This window comes from Hippoglossus stenolepis, chromosome 15 (genome assembly GCF_022539355.2).
Source record: "Hippoglossus stenolepis isolate QCI-W04-F060 chromosome 15, HSTE1.2, whole genome shotgun sequence".
In the NCBI taxonomy this organism is placed as follows: Eukaryota; Metazoa; Chordata; class Actinopteri; order Pleuronectiformes; family Pleuronectidae; genus Hippoglossus; species Hippoglossus stenolepis.
Genome location: NC_061497.1, coordinates 5611179 through 5636048, shown reverse-complemented (window position 1 = coordinate 5636048; position 24870 = coordinate 5611179). Strand labels below are relative to the sequence as shown.

Sequence of the window (24870 nt, the reverse complement as noted above, 5' to 3'; positions counted from 1 at the left end):
CCCCACAGAGCCCTGTCCCCCACAGAGCCCTGACCCCCACAGAGCCCTGACCTAAGCATCATGGAGTCAGTCTGGGATCATATGAAGAAACCAGCACGGATTAAATCCACATTAGAACTGTGACAAGTTCTCCAGCTTGGACCAACTCAACTTCTAAGTATCTTGCTGTTGAAAGCATCTTCACTTTACTTAAAATATAGACATTTCCCAGAGTGACTATGTGTGAATGTCACAAGTTGAGCACATTAAGTAAAATCATTTAGTATGTATGTAGAAGAGAACGCAATCAGAATATGTGAAACTCAACACCCACTGCTACACTTAAATACCCACATGGATCCTGGCTCACACAAAGACTCTATTCTTCACATTGCTCAAGATAAACAAATAAAACTGACAGCACAGAAGGTCAATATCTGTGAACAAAACTACCTCCACAAAATCCTGCTTCAAACGAACAGGAACAAACATAATTGCAATAATACAATACGATAATAAAAGTCACAGACTAATCCCTGGAATCTTTTAATTCAATCCACAGATTAGCAGGCAGCTGTACGGGACACAACCAGCTGTGTCTGTGAACCTGTTCAACACATTCTTGTAGTGCCAATCAATGGGATGTGATGGAGCAAACAGGCAGCAGCTCCAGGCTAGACGCTGAAGAAGACAGGGTCCACGGGCAGCGATCAATCAGACTGGACACCAGTACACTCTGGGACAATCCCAACCGAATCCAGGGCCACCCTTCTCTCCCGCTGGCTGCCTGAGGCAATGATAAGCCCGGAGAGAAGACCGAACACTGGCAAGTTGGATGAGCCAATTATTTCTTCTCTACTCACTCAGACAATGATGCCGAGGCCTCCAGTGTGGCTGACCTTCCTGGAATCGGAACAATGTCGCCTGACTACAGACCAGCCCAGGGATGCCACCCTCCCTCCTCACATTCAGGGAACAGGCAGGAAAAAAACTCATCTGCAGATCTGTGATGAACAGGACTCGCTGTATTTCCAGTTCAGGCAGGCCCCTTATAGTGGCTCCACCCTCTGTCTTTGTGACACTGCTCAGGCCATAGGATGAGGGAAGGGATAGCAAGAGAGGATGAGACAGTTAATGTAAAAGAAGATGACCTCAGGATTCCCATTATAGAAAGCTTCGGATATCACCATGCTGTAATTCTGTGAAGATGTGCGGAGGACAACAGTTCCTGCTGAATACGAGAAGCCATCCATCTTCTCCCTTGGGAGTAATACTCACTGCCCCCGGATTACGCCAGTGATCTCTATCCCCTTCTCGTAGCTGTGACAAACCTGTGATCAGGTGGCAGGTCAGTCCTGATGCAGAGGCGGCAGCTGGCTCTAGTTCACTCTCGTCTAAGAGACCAATTCAGTATCCAGCGAGCTGTGAGATGCAGGCAAACAAGCCCAGCTTTGCCAACTCATAGCACACTGAGCAATACTGATTGCATATTAAATGAGCAAGTGCTGAGCTGAATAAGCATGTGATACTCATTTCCTCAATCCTGCTGCTTTGAAAGAAAATGTTTCTGTCAGCTGACAAAAATCAAAGCTAAGGTTGGTTATCCTGGAAAAGCTAGCAAGAGCAGGCTACACTTTGAAAACATGCAACCGATACATCCCATTGGCCCGATCATCACAGCTACACCCCCAAAACACAGAACAGTGCACTGACTGACAAGTGCTAGAAGCAGACTTTTCTGTGACTCGCTCACTAACTTCTGGTTTTTGTCTCTGGTTTTGTGTTGCATGTCTCCAGGGATGAAAACTGTGGTCATGCACAGTGAGAGCACAGACAGTGTTCTCGCAGGCAGACAGGTCAGACAGACAGACAGACAGACAGACAGACAGACAGACAGACAGGTACACCGACCAATCATTTCCGAATTGGTCAGGTTTACTACAGATAATACAACAGAAGGGGCCACAGCTTTCGTCTTTTTCTTTTGTCTTTTTCAGACGACTTTATTTACTGATGTCTATAAGAACGTGAAGAGGTTTTTAACAAATTAGTTAAAAAGTGTTTCAGAAACAATTTACCAACCATACCTGTAAAGAAACACCGACAGTTGTTCTGTGAGACTGTGCTGTACTTCTGTACAGTACTCACAAAGTTAACATACTGAAGTTTAATCTAGCTACACGTTTACCAAGTTCACTAAATTAATTTATTATAGTATTTGCTTACACATTTGCTAATTTCTTGACTCACAGTAAACAGTAAAGCTGCTGAGAATATAATTGAGTAGCAAACCTTCATGCTTTTGGTGTGTGAGGCGTTACGTTTATCTCCTCAGGCAGCACAGAGCCGCAGGTGTTTCAGTGCCAGTGTGTCTGTTACCGCAAGTGTGTGTGTGTGTGTGTGTGTGTGTGTGTGTGTGTGTGTGTTTATGGTCTAAGTGAGGAAGCGAGACCTGAGTGAGTTAGTGTGTGCCTGCCTGTGTTTGTGTGTGTGTGCTAGGGATGTCACGAGGACTGATACTTTATACCAAGTCAATGCCAAAATACTAAAAAGGTCACGGTATTCTTCTGTTATTTTTACAGTACAGTAGGTAACGTACAATACCGCTCCGCCCCTCTAGGATGGTTGCCGCCACTGCTTCGGCATTACGACAGGCGCACATTGCATGTCCGGTGTCCTTGTACCGTGCCGTATTGCCCTGCCACATGTCCTCGCTCCCCCGCTGACCTGTGCTCACTTTGCACGTTGACGGTGGACAGTCACTGGTCAGAGGTTCTTGGGAGTGCAATGCAGTGCTTAGGGTTTCATTTGTGTTCGCTTGGGTCGCTCTGGAGTTTATGAGACATGTATTGAAACAGAGTGACAGAGACGAGCAGACACACACAGACACACACGCACTCCCGCGGATAGGAGAGAGGTTCTTCCGACAGATTGTGACACAACACAGTGTTTTAACTTTGTTGTTACAGAAGAAGCGACGCCCTGTTTATCCAGGAAAGTAGAGGTGAGTTCAGCTGGTCATTGTGGAGATCGGTTCTGCCTGTGGGGGACTGGAGAGGAGCAGGGCAGCAAAATCACTTGTTGACCGGTGTTGTGCCCAGTTCTGCCTGCCCACTAAGAATTTCATGCACCCAGCAGGAGCACGCACAGCTAAAGTTGAAAGACGATACCAGATGAAATCATCTCTACAGCAATGTACTGTTTAAAAACGATATCATCTCTGAGGACGAGGTTGTTGGCGTTAAAATGTGGAAAAATCCCAAACTGCCAAACTCAATCAAAAAAAGCCTGAGCTAAAACACATTTTTTCCTAGCCCAGTTTGATTTAAGTGGTTATTTATTATTAAAGTGATGAATGTGTGACTCCATCTGCAGAAAACATGTTATGCATGCCCCAGACCTGACATTGAAACAGTCGACTCAAGCGTCTAAAAAAAATGCATTTTGGTTCAAAGATCTCTAGAAATAAAGTTGGATTGTGAATGCAGTTGTGTTTGGCAGTTGTGTATTTGATTTGCATCCCCTTCTTTTATCTGACTAGATGATGATGAAATTCTCAATGCTAAGTCAAAACAGCCCAAAATATCAGCTGGGAAAAGTGCATTGCGTGTGCAGCATCTGTGGTTTTCTTACCGTCATTGATTTATACCTAATTTTCATACATGCCACTGTTCTGTTTTATAATGTTTTTTTATTCATAACTTTAAGGCTACATAGCCACTGTTCTTTTTTTGAATGTTCAAATATTTCTGATGAAAGGAGTGTGCGTTGATATAAATGTGATTTATTCTTTTGCTTTGGTTTTTTGTCGTGGTATCAAATTGGGGTATCGAGAATCGTGAAAATGTCATGGTATCGGTCTCTAACTACCCAACAAGATGTTTGCAGCCTCTAACTGTGGATAATCATCAAATTAACACAATTAGTCACATAATTACACTTGCTGTGTAAGGGCCAGTTATTCTAAATGGGAAATGACTGCAGTTCGCAGTAAACCGACTTAATACAGCCGTTTCCTCCATGACCTAGTTTGACCGTCGATCACATGTAATCACCACTAATTTCTGTACCGGCTGCAGAGTGTGCTCTCCTCCACCGCTGCATTTCAGAGAATCGTCACCGCATAAGAGACTGAGCTAATCTGTTTCTCACAGCATTTAACATCAAAACAAAATGGAGCGCTTATCTCTACAGCACAGGTTCCCAATAAAGAATTTGGAATTGGTATAAAGAATAAACCCCCGAAAACCCCCTCTCAGAAACCGAATCAGACTTGAGGTTTTTGTTCTTTTGTGTTGGTAAAGGTCACGAGCGGAAGACGATGGAGGCATCACCATGGGCAAGCTGCTGATATGACAGATGGAGCAAATGTTTAGCCCAGCAGCCCTTTGATGACTCATCCTAATAATCTTACTCCCTCAGTACAGAGAAACATTATTTACAGCTCCTTTTGTTAAAAATGTTTTACATTTTTATGATGAAGCCAAGTATATTTGTAGCTTTGAGCGACGCTGACAAGTTATACATTTTCAAAAATATGACTAAAGTCAAAAATGAGTGAATCATTATTTTTCCCTCCGTTCTACCGTAGGAGGAACACAGAAACACCAAAATTGAGCAGCCTTATACGTTCCACAGTACAATAATTACTAAAGTCTGTCAATCTAGTACAAAACAGTCAATTTCTCCATTTTTGAAGCTGTCTTTTTACTGAGAGCTATTTTTTGGATTATTCTCAGCCCTCATCTGTTGTTGTCATCTGTTCTTCCTGCGGCAAAGAGGGCCAGATTTTTCTCGAGAAATACAAGAATTGTAGGCCTCTGGGCTGTGAGCCTCTTTCTCCCCTAATCAATAATGTGAGCTGCAGCATTGAAGAGTCTCTTATTCTCCACCCTGGTGCAAGCTACAAAGAGAATTGTTGATGCAGTTAGCCTGGAGAGGGGAGCTGAGGCTGGTCGATTCTCCACAACAGGAGTGGATTTGAGGAACGGTTTGCTCACAAAAATAGGCAGCTTTTCAAAAAGGACAGCCCCGGTGTCAGCTGGCCCAGGGTCAGGTTCTGCTTTTTTACTCCTCCAAGATTTCATCAAAAACACCACCAGCCTCTTTCTACACAGAGGGATATTTCTAACAGCCAATCACAAACAAGACCTGAGCAGAAATAGAAATTCATGTCATATAGAGAGGCTGAAGTGGGGAGTACTTAGCGGGAGGTTTAAGCTCCTTCTCTTTAGCTGGCAGTCCTCGCTGAAATCACAAACCTGTCTTTGGAGCAATGAGAGCCGATTCCTCCCCCAACACTGTCACTGCTAAGCACTGCCAGAGCCTCCTACACCACCACTGCACACACTCTTTGTACTAGTACAGAAGGAACCAGTTTTTACAATATTAATGATTGATCTCTATACGGCCATCGTACAGATTAATGAAGAAATCTGCTTGAATACCTCATGAAAAGCCTTGCCAGTTACTTACTTACTATAGGCTGCAACATTCATATATTGAGTGTCATTGACTATAATACCAAACAAAGAAAATCAGCCTTAACCTCATTTATACTTCTATCAAGGATCAAAACAGAGCCAACTCCTGAGGCCAACGCAAGTGGCCTATGCCATTGTGACCATATATACTGGTATATACACTTTATACACTGGTGTACCAACGCCAGTTGGCAGTGGGGTTTCTATGCCACTGTATGAGTACTTCAGACTATGCCAAATGAAAATGAGGGGATCATGTTGGATGCGGAGCTGATAAATAAATGAACGATGGTTACTTTTACTGAAATTACAGCAACACAGAAAAAACAGAAGACATCGGAGGAGATAATGTGTTTGAACACTGAACTGATTCAGGCAGAAGGAGGTTGAGCTTACTGTGTTTGTCTGGCCACTTGTAGACATGGACAGGACATGCTGCCAGTTGTTATGATCCACATCATGGAGGTGCATGTCAAGGTAAGTGTAGGCTATTTGGTTTCTCCATACCTATGGCACTTAGTCAATGCTGAACAATAAATTGGCATTTACATATCTTGGACCCTGGTCAGTAAAACTCTTCTCCTACAGAGTAGCCAGGCCCTATATTCTCTTAAATGTCACCAACCATGCACTCGTCATTAACGTCTTAACAGTAGATCAGTTTATTTAGGTCAACATATAAATCCAAAAGCAAACTAAACGCAAAAACCTCAGGGATGAGATGAGATAAACAAAAGATTAACAGATGCTGTAATCTGCAGCTTGCCAACTCTCCTGTATTCATGTTTGTTTCCTTCATTGGTCACTGGAAGTCTCGTATTAGATACAAGCTGCCTTCTTGACCAAACTATAATAAATTGATTTATGCATGAGATGAACTGAGATAAAAAGTTATTGTAATTCATCCTGAGGGGAACACGAACGTCTGAGCCAAATTCATGGCAATCAATGTGAAAGGTTTGGATGAATGACAACCGGTTGAAGGCACTAGAGGGGGATCTCCAAATTATGGGATTCATCTTCTGATCATCAGGAATGTCGGTATCAAATTTGATGGCAGTTAAGAATATTGTTCAGATCTGTAACAAAATAACTGACAGACCGACACAACCAGACTCCCTAGAGCAAAGTCACTAGCATGACTAAAAACGACCAGAACCTATGTGCAAACACACTGTAATATCAAATACATACAGTAATTGGAAAACAAACAGTTGGTGTCGGCATCTTCATACTTCATTCAGGCATAAACAAAGAAAATACCATCTGTTAATATAGCAGATCATTTTAACATGTGGGTTGGGTGACAATCTACAAAAGCCTCTGAGTGTGAGTGTGTGGGCATTCATTAAAAATAACAGATAACATGTACTATTTTTTAAAAATCATGTTATCCAAGAGAAAATCGAACCTTTCAGCACATTGTCAGCCCATCCAGGAAGACAACGAACACTGTGTGGAAATGAGACCAACCCGGAAAGGAGGCAAGACTGTGATTCAAGATTCAAGAGTTTATTGTCAAATGCACAACAATTACATTAAGCAGTCGCTGGCAATGAAATGCTTGGGTCACAGGCTCTCTTATAGCAGTGCTCCGAATATTACAAGCAAAAAAAAAAAACGGGCCCAACTGAGTCAACACTGACCCCAGAGGAAAACGCTGGTGTCAAGGTTTGACGAAATGCTTTGGACAGCACACAGACAAGCCTGTCTAGGGCACACAACCAGTCATCAGTTACTGTATTTCAGTAAGCTCACCGGCCACATACAGCAGAAACAAAGGGACAGCAAGATATGAGACATTCATGAATAAACCTAAAGGGATAGTTAACCCAAAAATGATAATTCACTCATCATCTACTCTACCCCTATGCCGATGGAGGGGTGGGTGAAGTGTTTGAGTCCACAACAAACTTCTGGAGTTTCAGGGGTAAACAGTGTAGCAGCCGAAGCCAATACAACTGAAGACATTAGGGACTTATCTTCAGACGTGAAAAAAAGCATAACATGCCTCCATACTGCTCGTGTGGTGTCGTCCAAGTGTCCACAAGCCCCGACATTCATATTAGACTCCAAACGAGGTCATTTACACCGTGTTTTAAAGCATTAATGTCCGCTGATATCTTCCGACGTGGTGCATTCATGGACAGTCAGAAATGCTAACGTCCGCTAGCTTAGCCACTTCTGGTGGACTTTTAGGTATAACACACTGTGGTAATTACCTCGTTTAGAATATGAATGCCCCATTATCTTCAGTTGTATTGGATTCGGCTGCTACCTGGCTGCTACGCTGTTTACCCCTGAAACTCCAGCAGTGTTTTGTGGACTCAAACACTTCACCCACCCCTCCATCAGCATAGGCGTGAGTAGATAATTTGTGAATTATCATTTTTGGGTGAACTATTCCTTTAAGAGAGATTAAAGGTTGTTAGGTTATTCTTTCAGCTCGCAGGGTTAGAATGCTACAATGCTGTTATAGTGTCTTGAGGATCCAATGAAATTACCACCAAAAGGTTTGTCCAACTCAATAAAGCATCAGAAACATAGTGATGACCATTTTCTTTGGTTTGACTTAGCGCTTACTTCCTGAGAGCTAAACAATGCTCTTCCAATAAACTTCTAATAAAAGAGATTAACTGGTGTAGGCCCTCAGTGGGCTCCTCATTAATGCTGGTGCATCTCATACACAGGCTAATGACAACAGGAGAGACGTGTGAGCGGGGTGGAGTGCAGGAAAGCACTTAACTAAAAGATGAGAGAACCCCCAGAGTCCTGACTGCATGTGCTTTGAATAATGAGGGCTAATATGCAGATGTGGCCGTGCACCTGGCACACTGTGGACTAATGAGGACAGTTAGATGTATTCATTTATCCAGTTTCTACCTACACCCAAAAACATTTGTTACCAACTTGTCTCACTTCAAATCTCATTATTATTTTTTAGGTAAGTAGACATTTGAGTCATGATCCAAAAGTGCAAGTGTGAAAAATAAGAAACATTCAGTTGCAGCATGGTGACCATTTCCCAGTGACTCTGATACAGTCTATTCACAACACAGTTCTCTATATATTCTAGCCAGCCTCGGGACAAAATGTGGCAAAACGGTCCTAAAACATAAACTTTGGTGTCTTGAACACTGTTATTATGCACGAGCGTGGAAACTGTGGCAGCTGAAAAGGCCATTCTTGTCGTTCTTGTGAAAGAAATCTCAGAGATAAATGGCATGGGTTTAAATACGGTTTAAATATTTCAGGACTGCCATTATATTCTCTGCTTTCTGAAATAGCTGCTGAAGCATTTGTAGGACTGGGTCTTTAATACAGTTGGGGTTTATATAAACGTCGCTGCTGATTGGGCAACATCTCTGACACACCCACCAAATGAGAGAAAACAAACCTCCAAGCCCGTTGCACATCATTTTGAGCAAACCGGGTTTAACCCAGAAACCATAGCAAAAAGGTGCAAATCAATTTGACATCGAACATGACCCAGCCTACGAGTTTGTATCTATGCTTTTAGCTCTGCATTAAATTCACACCTCAGCTTACTAACCTGCTCAAAATGACATTGTAAAATAATCTATTTTGCAGGTATTTACCATGGTGCTATGGGTTAAGGTCAGGGTTATGTCAGCATGTTAACATTTTCATCATGGCACATAAAATAAATAAAAGGTACGGCTAAAGCTAATGGAAATATCAGTGTTGCAGGTATTTAAACTAAAGTATTAGACAAATTACAATTTCGACTAGATAATGAAGTTAAGTATGAAGTAAAATCTGTGCCAACTTTCAAGACAATACATCCAATCGCTGTACAAACACTTCACTCAGGGCACATGCCAACTGCGCTACAGGAAAAGTCAGGGATCCTGAAAATCATTTCTCGATAGGGAACCATTAATGTCTGTACAGAAATCAATCCATCCAGTAGTGGTTGAGATATTTCACAGGTTTAAGTGAATATTCTAATCTGCTGCTAAACCTGCAACAAGATCAACTGCAGCACAATCCCTCTAATCTGCAAAACTGAAGAAAAAAAAAAACCTTAAACATGCAGGCTTTACACCTGATTAACTTTTTTGTAGTATTTTAATTAAGATTAATGTGTAATGTTTCAGATACTGCAGACATTCATCATGTCTGTCTCATTTGTCCTCAGAATCACCTTGTTGTCTTTACTTCAACTAGTAATGGTGCATTTGTTGTGGCTCACAATGTCATAGACCTGTTGCAATAAAGTAAAAAAAAAACAAGATTTACAGGAGAGAGGCCGTCAGGCTGCAGGAGAACCTGTGTACATTTTGCATAAATGTGCATGGGAATGCAAGATGACATGCAGCCTCCCTCACTCGACTGGACACCTCTATTTCTTTCCAAAAATAATTATTTGTTTTGGACCATTGTATTTTGAAGATCAATCCGTCAAGTCTAAATGATGTGGGACGCATGAAGCAACATGTCTATGCTTGATTGATCGTGCAAAGAAGACAGTCAATATCTCCGCATCAGCATTCTTTGACTCTGGCAGCAATGTAAAGATTGCAAAGAGGCTCCTCTACAACTCCCTCCGTGCATTAATCCGTCTCTAGGGTGCCCTTAGTGCTGCATGCACGTACCCAGGTTGTGCTTGGCAGACGATAAGAGCTGTGTGGACTAAATTCCACTCTTGCCCCTCTTTCCTCACCTAACTGTGTTTCCTGTCTTCTCTCTCACTGATCTGACTGAGGGGAATAACTGAGTGTCACAACTCCCTGGGCGTCTCTTCCCTCTCTGCGACTGAAGCTTTACGGTTCCCCCATGTTTGAAGTGGTTACACCCAAGGGATATTACATGTGGAGGCACAGTATAACCATCTGTATGATGCAGCTGGACATGGCCCTTTTTCAGGATAATCCCAGCCAGTTCCCACATTTCCCATGACAGGATTGTGACTGCAAGTTACCATGAATTCTTTTAATTCCTCGTGGCTTTTATTAGTAGAATTCAACCAATAATAGGTTGCAAACAACCTTCATGAAAAATAGCTGTTTGACTGCACTTATACAACTCTACCTCAGGAGTAAACACTTTATGGTTTGCCTCCAAGTCACCTACAGTATTTGCACAACACACAAACACACACGTTTGTACAGCTGTCTTAGTGAGGGCACTCATTGGCATAATGCATTCCCTATTCCCTTACCATAACCATCCAAACTAAATGCCTAACCCTAACCTTATTCTAACCCTAACCCTAAAACCAAGTCTTAACCCCAAACAGTCCATTAAAGGGGGGTCACAAAGTGAGGACCGCCCAAAAGGTCCTCACTTTTCCAAAATGTCCTCACTCAGTAGGTTACAGGCTCAAACTGTTCCTCAAAAAGATAGGTGTGCAAGAGCGCGCGCACACACACACACACAAACTAATATTCACACCCACATTCACGTGTAACTAATGAACCCACGTTGCATGTGTTTGGACTATAAGAGGATGATAAAACCCACACAGACATGAGGAGAACATGCATTGCACAACTGGACCACCAGGCCGCCCACATTTCCCATAATAAAACAGGAAAATTGCTTTATAGACTGGTAAATATCTTTTTCTTTTCACCATGCGTGGTGGGTGATCTGATGATCTTAATTGATGATTGTTCTAGATTAGAAGATGTCCATGATTAACAATCAAGTGAATCAAAGATATTGTGACATTTTAAGAAATGTACACTTGCGTAAACCCAAATAATGTCCCTCACGAACCAACAGAATGATTTCCAACAGGATAGCGGTGCTGACAGGCCAAATTGTATCCTATGCCTCTGTCATAGGTTGCTTTATGTGTTACATACTTGGAAAAAACTGATTCAAGCAGAATGGCAGATGAGGAAATGGTAACAAAAATGATGTGTTGCAGGGGATTGGATTTGCACAGTCAAAATATTTCTCAAAGCAAAGTTATATTTACAATTCGTCAGGTAACGGTCAGCGAGACAAATCTATTCAGCCACTTTGAAAAGAAAACATCAGAATAAACCTGTTGCCAGTGTTCCACTCGGATCGACACAACCTTACTCATCTGTTCCTCACAAGGTCCCAAAACATAAACAGTTATCATCAACTAACACATTAGAGCACAATGGGAGCTGATTCCACAGAAGAGGTGGCAGCGTTAACACGTCGAGCAGAGACACTACAGCAGGTACGGCTGCCACTCTTTTCTCACAGTTGTAACATGAAAGCCCGACAGACATTAAGTAAAGAGCTCTCCACAGGGCTGAGTCTTAACACCACACACTGGAAAACACACTCGAGTCGCACATTACGTGTTGTCTTAAATCTCTGAGGGTAACTGTTCTGTGAAAGCATTTGCACTGCTCTCCGGCTAATGCGTTCTCAGAATGACTCATTAAGGTTGTCTTCATAAAAAAACATAAGACCAATGACACGGAACTTTAATTACAGGCAGTGGTTTTACTGCAGCTTTTGTTAAACTTACATCTCATGCCTTTAATGGACGTAAGACGAAGCGTCACCTCCTACCAACGCTTAGATCAAGGTCATACATGGATTTCTATCTTTGTATCTATCCTTAATCACCCCCCACACACACACACCCACACACACACACACAAACACGCAATCACAAGTGCAGCCCCCTGATGATGATTACTTGAGTGATGCATCAACCAATTGCCCACCAAACAAATACAAGTGTTTTGGTTAGACTGCGATGAAGAAAATCACTTCCTGCAAACTGTGTGTCCCTCTGCAGAGAGTAGAATAAGAATTACTAAAAGACAATCATTTCGTCATGACAACATACACATACAGTACACCGGCACACATTCACACAAGTGCACACATGCGATGATTTCTTTTCTCCACACACACACCTCGTTCAAGTGATTTCCCAGAGGGGCTCTAAGGAGCTGGGAGCTGTTGACATGTCCTCTTTCTCAGTAGCTGTGTCAGAGCTCTGAATTACCAAAGCCAACAAGAGGAAGTGTTAAAAAGGGGTGTACAGCCATCAGCCATCAGCCATCAACGTTTAGAAATGGAAAGGCGGTAAGAGAAACAGAAGTGATACTAGTTGTGCTGATAATTTACATAAGGGAAAACGGCTGTCCTGAACATAAAACATGCAAACACAAGTAAGATTGACTCGAGACATTACATCGATCTTTTGTTGTCTCTTCCTCTCAGTCCTGACACAGCACTGTCTAACTACAATTCATACCGCAGTCCCATTCCTGGCATTCTGGCAACACTATGCAGACAAATTCATTAGGCGGGGTACAGAACAAAAGTGGAGACGCAGCAGTAATTTGCTGCAAGCCATTCAGGTACTTACTGATTGTTTTTCCACTGCGCAGCACTGGAGGAGGCGATTCAATCTGAAGTCCTCCTTCAAGCAAATTCAAAAAGGATGGATTCAGCCCTGCGCCTCATGACTGAGGGATGAAACAACTTACAGGCTAAGCTGTGCACCACTTGAGGCTGAGATGAAGTCATTCTCAGACATAGAGTTGGTAAATGCCTCACCTAAAGTCACAGCAGTCAGAATCACTTTAATGATACCCATGGGAAATTTGAGCCCGTTTCAGACATGAACTATGGAAAAAATCGGGGTTTGGAGTTGGCCTTTCAGAAAGGAAGAACTCAGCAGGAGATCCTCTGCACAGAGACTCTCATAATAACAGAAACATCCGAGTAGGCAGGCGAGGGGTGGCGCAGCATGCAGGAGGCAGGAAGTAACGCATTAATTCCACAATGGTGATCAGGTGTCTTTGTTTACAGCACATCAACACTGGCGTCAGCCCCTCTCACCAAAAGCTCTCGAATCTCGTTGGCATCTTCGTCAGTATCTTCTACGCGTATAGCACCTCTCTTCCATCTCTTTTGTTGTTTTTCCGTTTTGTGCCTGTCAAGTGTAAACATCATCGTCGCACCCTCTCACTCACAGTGAATCCTCAAGGTAATCTCCTGTTGTATTCTCACATGGGCTCATTCGGACACTATCCAGAGTTTTTTTAAAAAGGAGCTGGCCTGAGAATGTCCACAGCAACTGACCTGGACATTTGCGTTCTCACGTGCAGCCACGCCAGAGAATATCAGGAGTTCACTGCATATGCAGAAGCAGCTCATGACACCTGTTTTTCATCCTGAGATACTTGTATTCTTTTTTTTTATTCACTTTTGCAACAACTGACTCTGACATTTGTGTTCTCGGATACAGAGTCTCCGGATATTACAGGAGATTACCCAGAGTTCAGTGCATGTCCGAAAGCAGCATGGGTGTCACTGTCAGTCATACTGTTCATTTCTTTAGTCAAGAGTGAAGATCTTTAAAAATCACTTGTTTTCATCCAACCAATCATCCAAAACCCAACGCTATTCGATTTGCAATGAATGTTCAAACAATGAATGAAGCTGTAAATCCTCTTATCTGAGGAAACTGGATCCAGACAATGTTTGCTGTATTTCCTCTTGGCCGATGATTAATCAATAGACACAGAGACATTGCTGGTCCATCTTCTACCCACAGACTAATTATTAATCAGGAATAACTGTTTGTATATCTGGCTGCTCTAATCCCCAAAAGAAACAAAAAGAATCCTGGGAAATACTCGGACCAGAGCCCCTTGGATTTTCTTCCAGCGTCCCTGACGTTACCCCGGACCACAGCTTACACAGCACCACAGCTAAACCCATGAATGAATATCGACTGCAAGGCAACACCATCATCTCATGTCAGGTGCATGACACATTTTTGCTGTGCGCGCGCGGTGCGCATTTCACTGCAGCGTCCAGTATCACGCTACAAAGTGCCCTTTCTCCCTCGCGTGCACGTGCATGTGTGTGTGTGTGTAAAGTGATTTTTTAAAAAATAAAAAAAATTCCAGAGCAACAAACTGCAGAGGATGCAATTTCCTCATGTGCCCGCGCCTGGGCAACAATAAAACACGTGCACAGGGACACAGCTCTGCGTCGCGTACGGGAGCACGTTCAGCTCCGCTTCCCCACACTCACACAGCACGGACCCGACGCGCACGGGAAAGGACGTGATCTTAAAAGTTCCACTCACCCAGAGCCGAGTGCTGGGGCGTGTTCGAGCCCCCTTTCAATCGCTCCGGTCACAGGGATGGGGAGGGATGTCCCGCTCGGTGCCAAGGTTGTGGATTCCCTCTCTGCGCACACACTCACTCACTCACTCACTCACACGCATCCACGCACTGACTCCTCCGCGAGACGTGTGGCGGAATCAGCTGCTGACCCGAGGTGTCGTCCCCATGTCTCACACCCTGTCTTCCGGATAACACGAGCGGATCAGCCCACTCCGGCCTCCCCCGGCGGAGGCAGACACCCAGCGGCTGAGCGTCCGCACAGCTGGATGGGGCTGTTGTTGCAGCGTGCGCACAGCAGCTGCACGCAAACAGCTGGGAACACACAGTGACTGACGGGGTTTGTCTCACGTCGACAGCGCAGACACACACACACTCACACACACACACACAGATAATAACCCCAACTTTTATTATTCGACAGGGGATGAATCCACGGGTCCTAAGATCCGCCATGTTCCTGCACCATGCGCCATGCAACCTGCCATCACTGAGGATGGACCCTACAGCTTCATGTTGCACAGTGCCTCATCGTGCATGTAGAGATTTAAAGTTTACAACCATAGGTGACTCGTTGTTATCAAGTCTTCTGCACTGTGCAAGTGGAAATTAACAGGAAGTCAATTCAAGGGGTAAATGTGAAGCTAGCGCCTCTAGTGGCCATATTCCTCCCTCTATTATCCAATTGTAAAAAGGGAGTCTGAGTAATTAGTGAAGATAAGCAGAGGTCATATCTGACAGCGGAGGCTAACGATTTAATCTCAGCCCACAGAACATGCTGTATGCACATAACCCATCAACCAGGGTCGACAAAATTAATTTCAGCCCCAATATATGTTTAAACTTTGTGTCTCTGAGGGATTGTTGCAGGCAGATATTTACATGTCAGGGCTGGCTGGTGGATTATACTGTAGTGTCACACTGAGCGACAGATCGTGGAGACCGGATTTCCTCAAGAGTAAAACAGGCATTGTGTTCCTGGATTAGACATTTTGTCTGTCGCAGTGCATGTTGGTTGAAAATAGTGCAAGCATAACGATCCTCTGTTGTTTTTTGTGTTTTTTGTCGTTTTGACATTTCAGAGCCTTAACAACGTCCCTCTAAAGTACATTCTTTTAGCTTGATATGAGTAGTATCAGTCGTTTCATGTAACTGGTACACATGTGTTGTGCACAGAAGGTGTTTGAGGTCAAAGTCACCAGCAGGGGTCAAATCAAGGTAACTGGTGGTGTTGAGGAATCGTGAAACAGTGAAACAATAGATTGGCACGTCTCTGTAGTGTTGTCTGTTGTCTGCTTGTTACAATTTGTGTCCGATATGGTTTTCCAACCAAAAGCTTTATGAAACTAGAATTATTTTGCATACGATACATATTGGACAACTACTGGTTTCGGTTGTAATGTCACAAAATCAGGCTCCTCCTTAAACTTAGATGTAAGGTGAAGGTCGAGGAACTTTCCCCGTTCAGCAGGTGGTAATGTCTGACTCTGCACGTGCACATACAATGATGCATGGGCACAGTAGAACATCCAAGTGAAGTAACAATATCTGGACGATCCTCAGTCCAGATACTGACCATGAAACTTTCTTTTTTTATTAGAATAATTTTATCATTTTGGGCAGTGTGACAGAAAAAGTACAGCATCATATGACACAATCAAACCACACCCTTTATAATCCAAATTCCCAATCCACCCTTCCCTGCACGATGGCACATAGTGACACAAGTAAAATAATTACAGATAGAGTAGAAAATGTACAAATAAAAAGCAATAACAAAAGAAATTACTGTTCAAGTATACCTGAAAACCAAATCAAGAAATATTTCAACCTTATTTGCATGGAGCCTTTCACACATATTTGGGCAGTTGAGTGAAAACCGAGGCAAACACTGGAGGCTAAGTCTGTCCACACTGCTTCCCCTTATTTATATTTAATAGGCACACATAGAGAAGTGGTGCAGCCATTGTTGTCTGCTGTAGAGTACAGTCCACGTTCACCCGCCGAGAGGCAACTGTTCCTGTTAGTTCTCTGATAACAAATTCATCAGACACTACAACATATCTCCCTTTGCTGTGAGTGCTTATCCTCACACATCACTGGACGGTTGTCACTGAGATGGATCACAGAGAGGACACACGATGACGTACTGCAGTGGTAACTGAGGACAGACGATAATGTAATATACTGTGCGACTATACACACGCTCTGATTATGACACAGGGTTAAATATCCTCACTCTACACTAAAGGAGTATGAGGATGGATTGCATTTCAGTAGATGAACAACAGCTGACAATCCTGGCAGGCCTGTGTCAGCATGAGTCAGCCTCTGTGAATAAAATGCAATTCATTGTGGTACGGAAACCACAACTTCTTTCTTTTTTGGGGGTTGGTTTATTTATCTATTTTGTGACAATGTTTTTGCGCAGCACAATAAATTACTTTCAGCTATGTTATGTTATAATTGATTCATTCATTATTTGATGGTTTTCAGTGGCAGATTCAGGGGTGGGGCCAGGGGGCATTGGCCCCAGCTGAAAACCATTTGTTACGCTTTTTTGAAAAACACAGTGTCCTTTAACAAAGAACAATTTTCTAAATCTGTTCAATGTGTGGCTCTGCTCAAAGCTACTTGAAAAAAAATCCTTGATCCACGACTGTATTGTTCGCTTCGTACAAAGGAAAATAGTAAAAAAAAAAGAAATGCACTTTTACCCCGGAGCAAAGAGTGACAGCTGCACACTGCTTGTTCTGTGCATCCAACAGCAACGTGTTTGTTTTTTACAAAATTTATGAGATTGAAGGATTGAAATAATTATAAGGAAAAGTTGGCAATTCATTTTCTTCTTCTTATTGTTCTTATTTTGTATTTTCTAGTTTATAAATTGTTTCTAATTACTGTATACAGACTATTGGGATAAAAGTTTCATATTCTATAAGCTTCATATGTTTTTGATATGTATATATGAATAGGAATGTGTGTATGTATGTAAATGTGTATGTATACATATGTGCATGTGTATGTGTATGCATATATGTATGTGTATGCATACATATGTGTATTTGTATGTGTCTGTTTATGTGTGTATATGAATGTAGAATCATCTTGTATTGGAAACAACAGCTGCCAAATATAAATGTACTGCTGTAACAAAGTGCAATATTCACCTGGCATGAAACAAATGTAGAAATACCCCAAATTTTCTATGTTGTTATGAATTTACTGTATCTTTTACGACATGCTTTAACCGACAGTCCACTGTAAACACTGCACAGTTTATGACACTTTAAACCTGCAGTAAGTGGTGGACAAAGGAAAGTGTGCTTCTAATGGGTGCTGCAGCCCCTGAGCGTACTTTCTCTTCCCTGTGGCAGCCGTGGGGGAAGTTCATCGCAAGTTCATTGAGTTTCTTGGCAACAGCTTCAGCCTCGCAGCACAACACAGGCTGACACCCCGGGATAAGGGGCAGAATGTCCTCCCTCACAGTAAAAATCACCCCCCGTATTTAAAGTCTCTTCCGGCCCTCGTTTGTCTCAAGGCAGTTTTCTGGTCGTGTGTCTCCGCAGAGCCCAACGCACAGCGAGCAGCCTCCGCTTGTTCTCATGTGAGTCACAGAGCAAATGGGCCACAGCCCGGCCTTGTATGTGCACCTCAGAGAGGCCACATCAGAGTGGTGTGATGTAGGCATCGCGTGCAGGATCCTTATCAAAGATCATCTGCGAGCCCGGCTTGGGGTAGAGTTTTATCCTGGTTTGACATTTGAGCTGCTCATTTCAGTTTAGCCTTTGTGTGTGCTTGTAATTTATGCATTGATTTTGTTGTTGTCATTCATGTGCTCAGATGACGCTCCTGGGGTCCTTGTTATTTCACCTGCACAAAGTCCAGGGGCTCATATAAAAGATACTCGTTGCCAAACAATAAATGCTCCTGGAACTTCTCATGCTTTGTGCTTTTGGAGTACCACTCATAGGTTGCTGTGGTTTGAGCAGAACATCCAATTTAATCAGAGCAAATCGTGCACCCCATGGTCACAGGCAGTGTTCCTGCTGGTACAAAATCAGCCACAGGAAAAAGACACAGAAACCACTTCAATTAAAGTTTAGCACAGAAAAGAAAAAAACTATTCTATTCCCGACACCTTTGTCCCCCACGTGTGACCTTTCCATTAGTTCATATTGCTCATGTTTTCCCAGCAGGCCTGTGTGTTTCATTGGGACAATGCTGACTCTCCCTATCCAGCGTCCCTCTGGGGTTCAGGGTGGAAACAGCGGCCTAATACTAATGAGATTCTCTTCTCCTCTCACCGCAGCCCCTGGGATCCCACCGTCACGCCAGGAGCTTCCCCTGGAGAGGGCGTGTGTCACACGTGAGAGCAGTGGAAGCATGAGCATTGCACTGTGTAGTTTCTATTTCCATGTAGTAAGAGCAAAACATGGTTATAATGGCTGGGTTGGTCATTTATATAATGAAAAAAACAAAAACTTCTCCATTTGTCCTGTTCAAATGTGAAGGATGAGATACATGTCAGTTGAGCCACTCTGTCCCGTCTGTGTCAGCATCGTGTTATAAAACACAACCAGTTCATATTATGCTCTAATATAAATAGTTTAAAGTAAATACTTCTTCTTGTAAAGGATGGGGCACTTGTTACTGTGGAATTATACATATAGGACAGGTGGTGTATATCTCCCCCTGCTGGGCGAAATGCGTCAATGCACTACAGTTTTTCCTCCATGGATGAAGTTTTTAAATGACTGCTGCTCACAGTAGAAGAGAGAAATCTTTTTCTATTCAGTAAACATTCACTCATTCATATATAAAAGCTTTGACTCTATTTTCGAAAAGCGGTGCGTCTTGAATTAACCAAACAGAACTAGGATTAATCTGTTGTATAAAACTGCCCGTGTGTCAGAATGTGAATGATTTGACTGAACTGGAAACTCACTTAACAGAAGGGGATTTTATAAAACATTTTTTGGAATAGTGGAGAAAACTGTGTTTCAGTATGTTACTGATTGTAAGATTAACTATCTATCGCCAGATTGTACTTTGGTCATTTAAACCTGTTTGGAGAAGTAATATATCAGTGTTTTAGCCTTAATATTTATATTAGCCTTAAGGGTTAGGCATTTAGTTGTGATGGTTTAGGAGTGCATTATACCAGGGAGTGTCTTTGCTAAGATACAAGTACAAGAGGGTGTGTGTGTGTGTGTGTGTGTGTATAAAACTAGATGTTTTGTTTGCTGCTCTGCATTACAATTAAGGAGACAAATTGTCACTTGCATAACCCAATTTCTAACAAGAACCAAAAGGGTGGGTGTTTTGCCCACCCACCCTGCCTGGTGTCCAAATATGCAGACCACTTTATTAAATGTGGCCAGGTTTCAATTGATCCAAGACTGAATCCCCTGAATGGGACTTTGTTTACAATCAGCAAAGCAACAACAAATTACATCATAAAAACAACTTGCTGGTTATTTTAAAGATAAACCACACAACAGTTTCCACTGGGGACAATAGCATTTCTTTGGTTGAAGCTCAAAATATCCCATAGTCAAAATACATTAAAAAAAAAAAAAAATGACACAGACTCTGAATAAATAACAAGATAAATAATCTTTATTTCCACGTCTTTGTCATTTATAAAATTATGTGTCCACAATTAATATTAACAAGGCAATACAGAGAATCCTTTTAATTTCTCAGAGGTGGAACTCAGGCTCTAGAGACTGTTTACTTGTCTGTACACACGAAGACAAAAGGAACTATACTATTTAAATGTTACTGATATGAAACTGATCACTCCAACACTGTTAGTGAGGGGGGGTTATTGATTTATTGATGGTAGATTGACGGAGAGCCATGCTGGATTGTCGCAGGTCTCCAGAGCCTGCATCCACACCAAACCCTTCAATGTACAGTCGTAAAACTTCATAAGCCAGGAATCATCACTGCTTATCGCATCAGTGTAAACCAGACACAGTTCATTCACAAGTTCCTGAACATTCTCACACTGGACAATTACCACTGAAAAGATCAGCGTCCTCATCATTGATTAGCGTAAGCGTGATTCTTGTCTATCTTTAACATGATAACATCAGATTCTTTTATCCCTACAGTAAAAGACACAAAACCCCCAGAAACTGTAAAAACCAAACGGGAACAATGAAGAAACAGCTTTAATATTCAACAAAAAAAACATAAAGAAAAACGTGCTCAAAGCAAAAATAAAAAATGTTATTTTTTTTGGAAGTCTCTCTGTGGTCGGTAAGTTGATTTCAATGACGCAAGTTATCAAAAAAAAAACTAATTAATATATGCTGTATAGGTTATTATTACAGTAAAAGGGTTCCATGCGATCATATTCTCCTCTTCTGTACAGAGTTGAGGATTCAGTAGTAAAGAACAAGGCTATACAGACCTATAGTGCCAGAATGTTACAGAGCCGTGGAGAGCTGGGACAGGGACGGGTGGTCTGCTGGTCGGGACAGAGGTGCCACATTGTCACAGTGGTGAAAATAATAATAATAATAATGATGAATTGAAAAAGTCACCACTGTTTATGGCAAGTATAATAAAAAAAAAAACACTTCTGGAATAACATTAAAGGAATAAGTCCACCTTTAAATCCTTACTCTAGGTTATTGGTGCTGTTCGAAATATTTCAGAATCAGGGTATTTGTTTCTGGGGATGTGTTGTTGTTTATCTTCCCCAGATGGACGTGGAAATATCTGGACTCCATGATGTCCCACCAAAACGTTCGGCTAGTTCTCCTGATGTAAGAAAATCACCAAACGACAAAATAGAATGTACTGTAAGTAATATCAGGCTGTCGAAGATTTTAAGAATGGATTTGCCTTTAGATTTTACACCGTGAAATGAGCACCGCTTATTGAAATAAGGACTGGAAGCAAAAAATAGGTTCGAAAAAGAATAAAGGTCTGCACACTGTGTCAATAACTCCTGGTTTGATGACTTAAAAAACAAATTGTCCAGATCTACATGAGGCTACAGCTGCAGTAAAGCAGGGCCACAACATGTTCTTTGCATCCCCTTTTCTTTTCTCAGTAAATCAACCTTATCAACCAAATCACCATAGAAAACTGTGAAAATGCCTGTTATCATATAGCTGAGCACAATGTCCTGTTTTGTGTGACCAGCAAAATAATATTTACTGTAATGAGAGATAGGTGCCATTTTTTCAATGAACTAATAATCGCAACTTTAGACGTCTATGATCAAATGAACTATACAGGAAGCAGATGATACAGTGAGATCTTTTTCATCCAGCACCTTTACAACGTTTTTTTATTTTTTATTTTTTAAATGTGCACACACTCTCCTCTCCTTTGCGGAGGCAAGATAAGACCAAGAAACACCCCCGACCCAGTCCACAGAGCGCCAGGGCCCAACACAAGACCCTTAATTAAGACTTTGAGACACAATCCACACCACCGTGGGTTCATTCAGTCAAATACATTATTATTTATTAATTACAAAACAATACCCAAGTGAGGAGCGCTAAAGCACTGAAAGAGCAGGAGGAGCAGCGCACAAAGCACGAGAGAGAAAAAAAGGTTTCCTATTGAACACGCCTCAGTCCAGGAGGACATTCAGAGTCTGTTATCACTGTCAGGAGTGGCGGCAGTACAAAGGTAATTAAAGGCTATAGCAGGAACACATTCATTTGGACCACATATTCAATGTGGAGGTGCAGTGAGCTGTATAAGGCATGGATGTTGGATGTGTCGAGTACATAAGCGAGACAATCAAGCAGTTGTCATTTTCTTAACTTACTTTATCAACATCTACCGTGACTGAAAATCCTGTCAAGTCAAATCAATTCAAGTAAGGCTTGCACACACACACACACACACACACACCTTAGCACTGCTGCAGGGTTCGAAATAACTAACTTGAAATTAAAGGTACATGGTATTGTATTGTAAGGTATTCTGCACAAAATGCTCAGGTCCACCTTTACTTTAGATGTCTGACAGCACAGCAGATGGATGTCAAAGTGAGGCTGACAACTACACTACTAACATTTTTTATTTCTTTTTCTTTTTCTTTTGTTTTTGTGTTTGTTTGTTGTGTGAGCTGACCTCAGCCCCTCGAAAAGAAAGAGCCGGAGGAAGCGTAAAGCTATTCACACCTTTAGGTGGTGGTGGTGGGCGGGTGGGTGGGGTGGGGGTCGTCACCTCCACACACCGACTCGAGAGCCAGGTTAACGTCGTGACCCCCGGGAGAGGGGGCGGGCCCACAGCTGCCACCTCGACAGAGAGCGGTAAAGCGAGACGGCGAGAGAGCAAGATGGGCAGAAGGAGAGTAAGTCTGCATGAAATACAATCAACGGGAGTTCTTATGCGGTGAGAGCAAAGGGCGTTGAAGGAGCAGAGCTGGAGCAGATTAGGCCAAAAATACGATTGTGTCGTGCTGATGATGCCGTGCTCCTACACAGCTGGAAATCCACCGCCAGTGGTGTGGGTTGCCGGAGGCTGGGGGGGGGGGTACCATGAGATACAACACTCCTATGGACACACACGTATGATGGCTCTCTTCACTGGTCTAACATTCTTGCCGATGTTCTTCTCTTGCCAGTGCGTACACCAGTCTCTTCTCCACAGCGGGCTTCACCTCTCCATCTTTCTTTCAGTCTCTGTGCCGATTTCAAACCCACTCCCCTCCGACCCACTATTAACAAAATCCATCCCCCTGTCCTCTGTCTCCTTCCCTCCCCAAAGTCCAGTTACTGCACCACTATGTTTGTACTGTACAGTCAAAAAAAACAAACAATGAGCAGAAATCTTTAAAAAGCAGAGCCCTGGGCAGTTTATCTATTTTTTTTCCCTTTTTTTGCAGTTGTTTCTCACTCTCACAGCTAAAGACAGTCCTGCATCTGCCTGTTCTCTCTCACACACACACACACACACACACACACACACACACACACACGCTGTTCAACTCCTCACACACTTGTACAAAGCCATGCTCGCAGGAACACACACACGCTCGCTCTTTCTTGCACTCATGCAAACCCTGCTCATCTCTAGTGGTGGTTTGACGGACATGCAGGAGTCGGGGGAACGAGGACAAGGGGAGAGGAAGATTTCCTAGCTCATAAAGGGAAGAGGGCGAGCGCGTGTCTAACTGAGTGAGTGTGTTGAGGGAGAGGTCTTAGTTCAGCTGCCATCTCCTCCGATATTTCTTGTCCTCATCAACTGAAAAACACAAAATGAAAACAGAGAATTTAGGGACCAGTGACTAGTGTGGTTAGTCTACAGCTGTTAGTTTCTACAGGACAGAAAAGGAATGAAGAGATTGGAAATAAAAGTACCTTTTCACAGAAGGTGAGATAGAAAGAATTTAGGCTGAATAAGAAATACAGGAAGGAGAGAAAGAGCAGAGGAGACGAGTTAGTAAAGGTCAATTCTGAAGGTCAACGCAACTATTTATTGATTTTAATAAGCTTCAGATACATAAAACCAGATGATTTATGGGTTGATTTATTGGAAAAGTGGGGGAAAAAAAGGACTCAACATACCTTCTAGATGGTTCCTGGAGATATATTTCAGCACCTCATCAAGGAGAATGACCGGGATGGAAATCTTCAAGACCACGATCCACTGGGCCCAGCACAGGGGGGTCACCTGGAAGATCAACTGAAGGACAGAGGGAATCAGATGTTAGAGACAATGTGCAATGAAGCATTTTCTGTAAGAAATCACAAGGAAATCTAAGAATGAATGAACATTCTAACACAAAAGGCATAAACAGTTCAGAAACAGAAAATTCTGCAGATGTTGAAACGCGCTACAAACATAGAAACCCGCTACAGCATGGAAACACACTGTAGATAAGGAAACACGCTACAGAGGTAGAAACATGCTACAGACATAGAAACACGCTATAGATGCAGAAACAGACTACAGATGTAGAAACACGCTACAGATGCAGAAAACACAACAAATGCTGATGTTGCACAAAACAGGGAAATTAGTTAAAACAACATACGTTTCCAGGCAACACTAAAACATGATGAACACACCAAACATATTTAGAAACCTCTGGAAACGTCTCTTGTTTGGCCTGAATCAAAGGTTTCACGGTGCCCACACTTGCAGACTGAGCCCTGTGCCGGACCAGGAGGGGATGAAATGAGCTGTGAGATGGGATTTTTAAACCCTCATGTGTTTCCATGGAGACTAACTCAAATTCCTAATCCCTGTGACTCATTTCAAAAGTATTTTTCTGAGTGGTTCTTCACGGTATTGATATTTTGGTAACACTTTATATT

The 24870-nt window shown here is 42.5% G+C and overlaps 2 protein-coding genes and 1 long non-coding RNA gene across 7 annotated transcripts in view; 1 reads left to right on the top strand and 2 right to left on the bottom strand.

The window, feature by feature from the left end:
* Window positions 1-14960, bottom strand: part of camkk1a (calcium/calmodulin-dependent protein kinase kinase 1, alpha a) — a 68911-nt gene extending 53951 nt beyond the window's left edge. For 2 of the 3 annotated variants that reach the window (XM_035177760.2, XM_035177762.2), the window contains exon 1: window positions 14533-14960. The gene's annotated coding sequence lies outside the window, so the exon portion shown is untranslated. Of the gene's footprint in view, window positions 1-12798; window positions 13459-14532 lie in introns of those variants that run through there. The other variant, XM_035177761.2, reaches the window with a different exon arrangement.
* On the top strand, window positions 14773-17025 carry LOC118121705. The gene is made up of 2 exons (XR_004698380.2): window positions 14773-14909; window positions 14994-17025. It is a non-coding gene; the product is annotated as an uncharacterized LOC118121705 (long non-coding RNA).
* Window positions 17026-20169: 3144 nt separating this feature from the next.
* The window catches only part of atp2a3 (ATPase sarcoplasmic/endoplasmic reticulum Ca2+ transporting 3), a 50566-nt gene continuing 45865 nt past the window's right edge, over window positions 20170-24870 (bottom strand). The window contains exons 20-22 of one of the 3 annotated variants that reach the window (XR_007034862.1): window positions 24118-24235; window positions 23491-23794; window positions 20170-22456 (exon numbers count right to left, since the gene is read on the bottom strand). Coding sequence is in view for 2 of the 3 variants with exons in the window: in XM_035177759.2 (XP_035033650.2) it covers window positions 23751-23794; window positions 24118-24235 (162 nt within the window). In the remaining variant the exon portion in view is untranslated. Of the gene's footprint in view, window positions 23795-23910; window positions 23945-24117; window positions 24236-24870 lie in introns of all 3 variants that reach the window. The other 2 variants (XM_047343496.1, XM_035177759.2) reach the window with 2 other exon arrangements.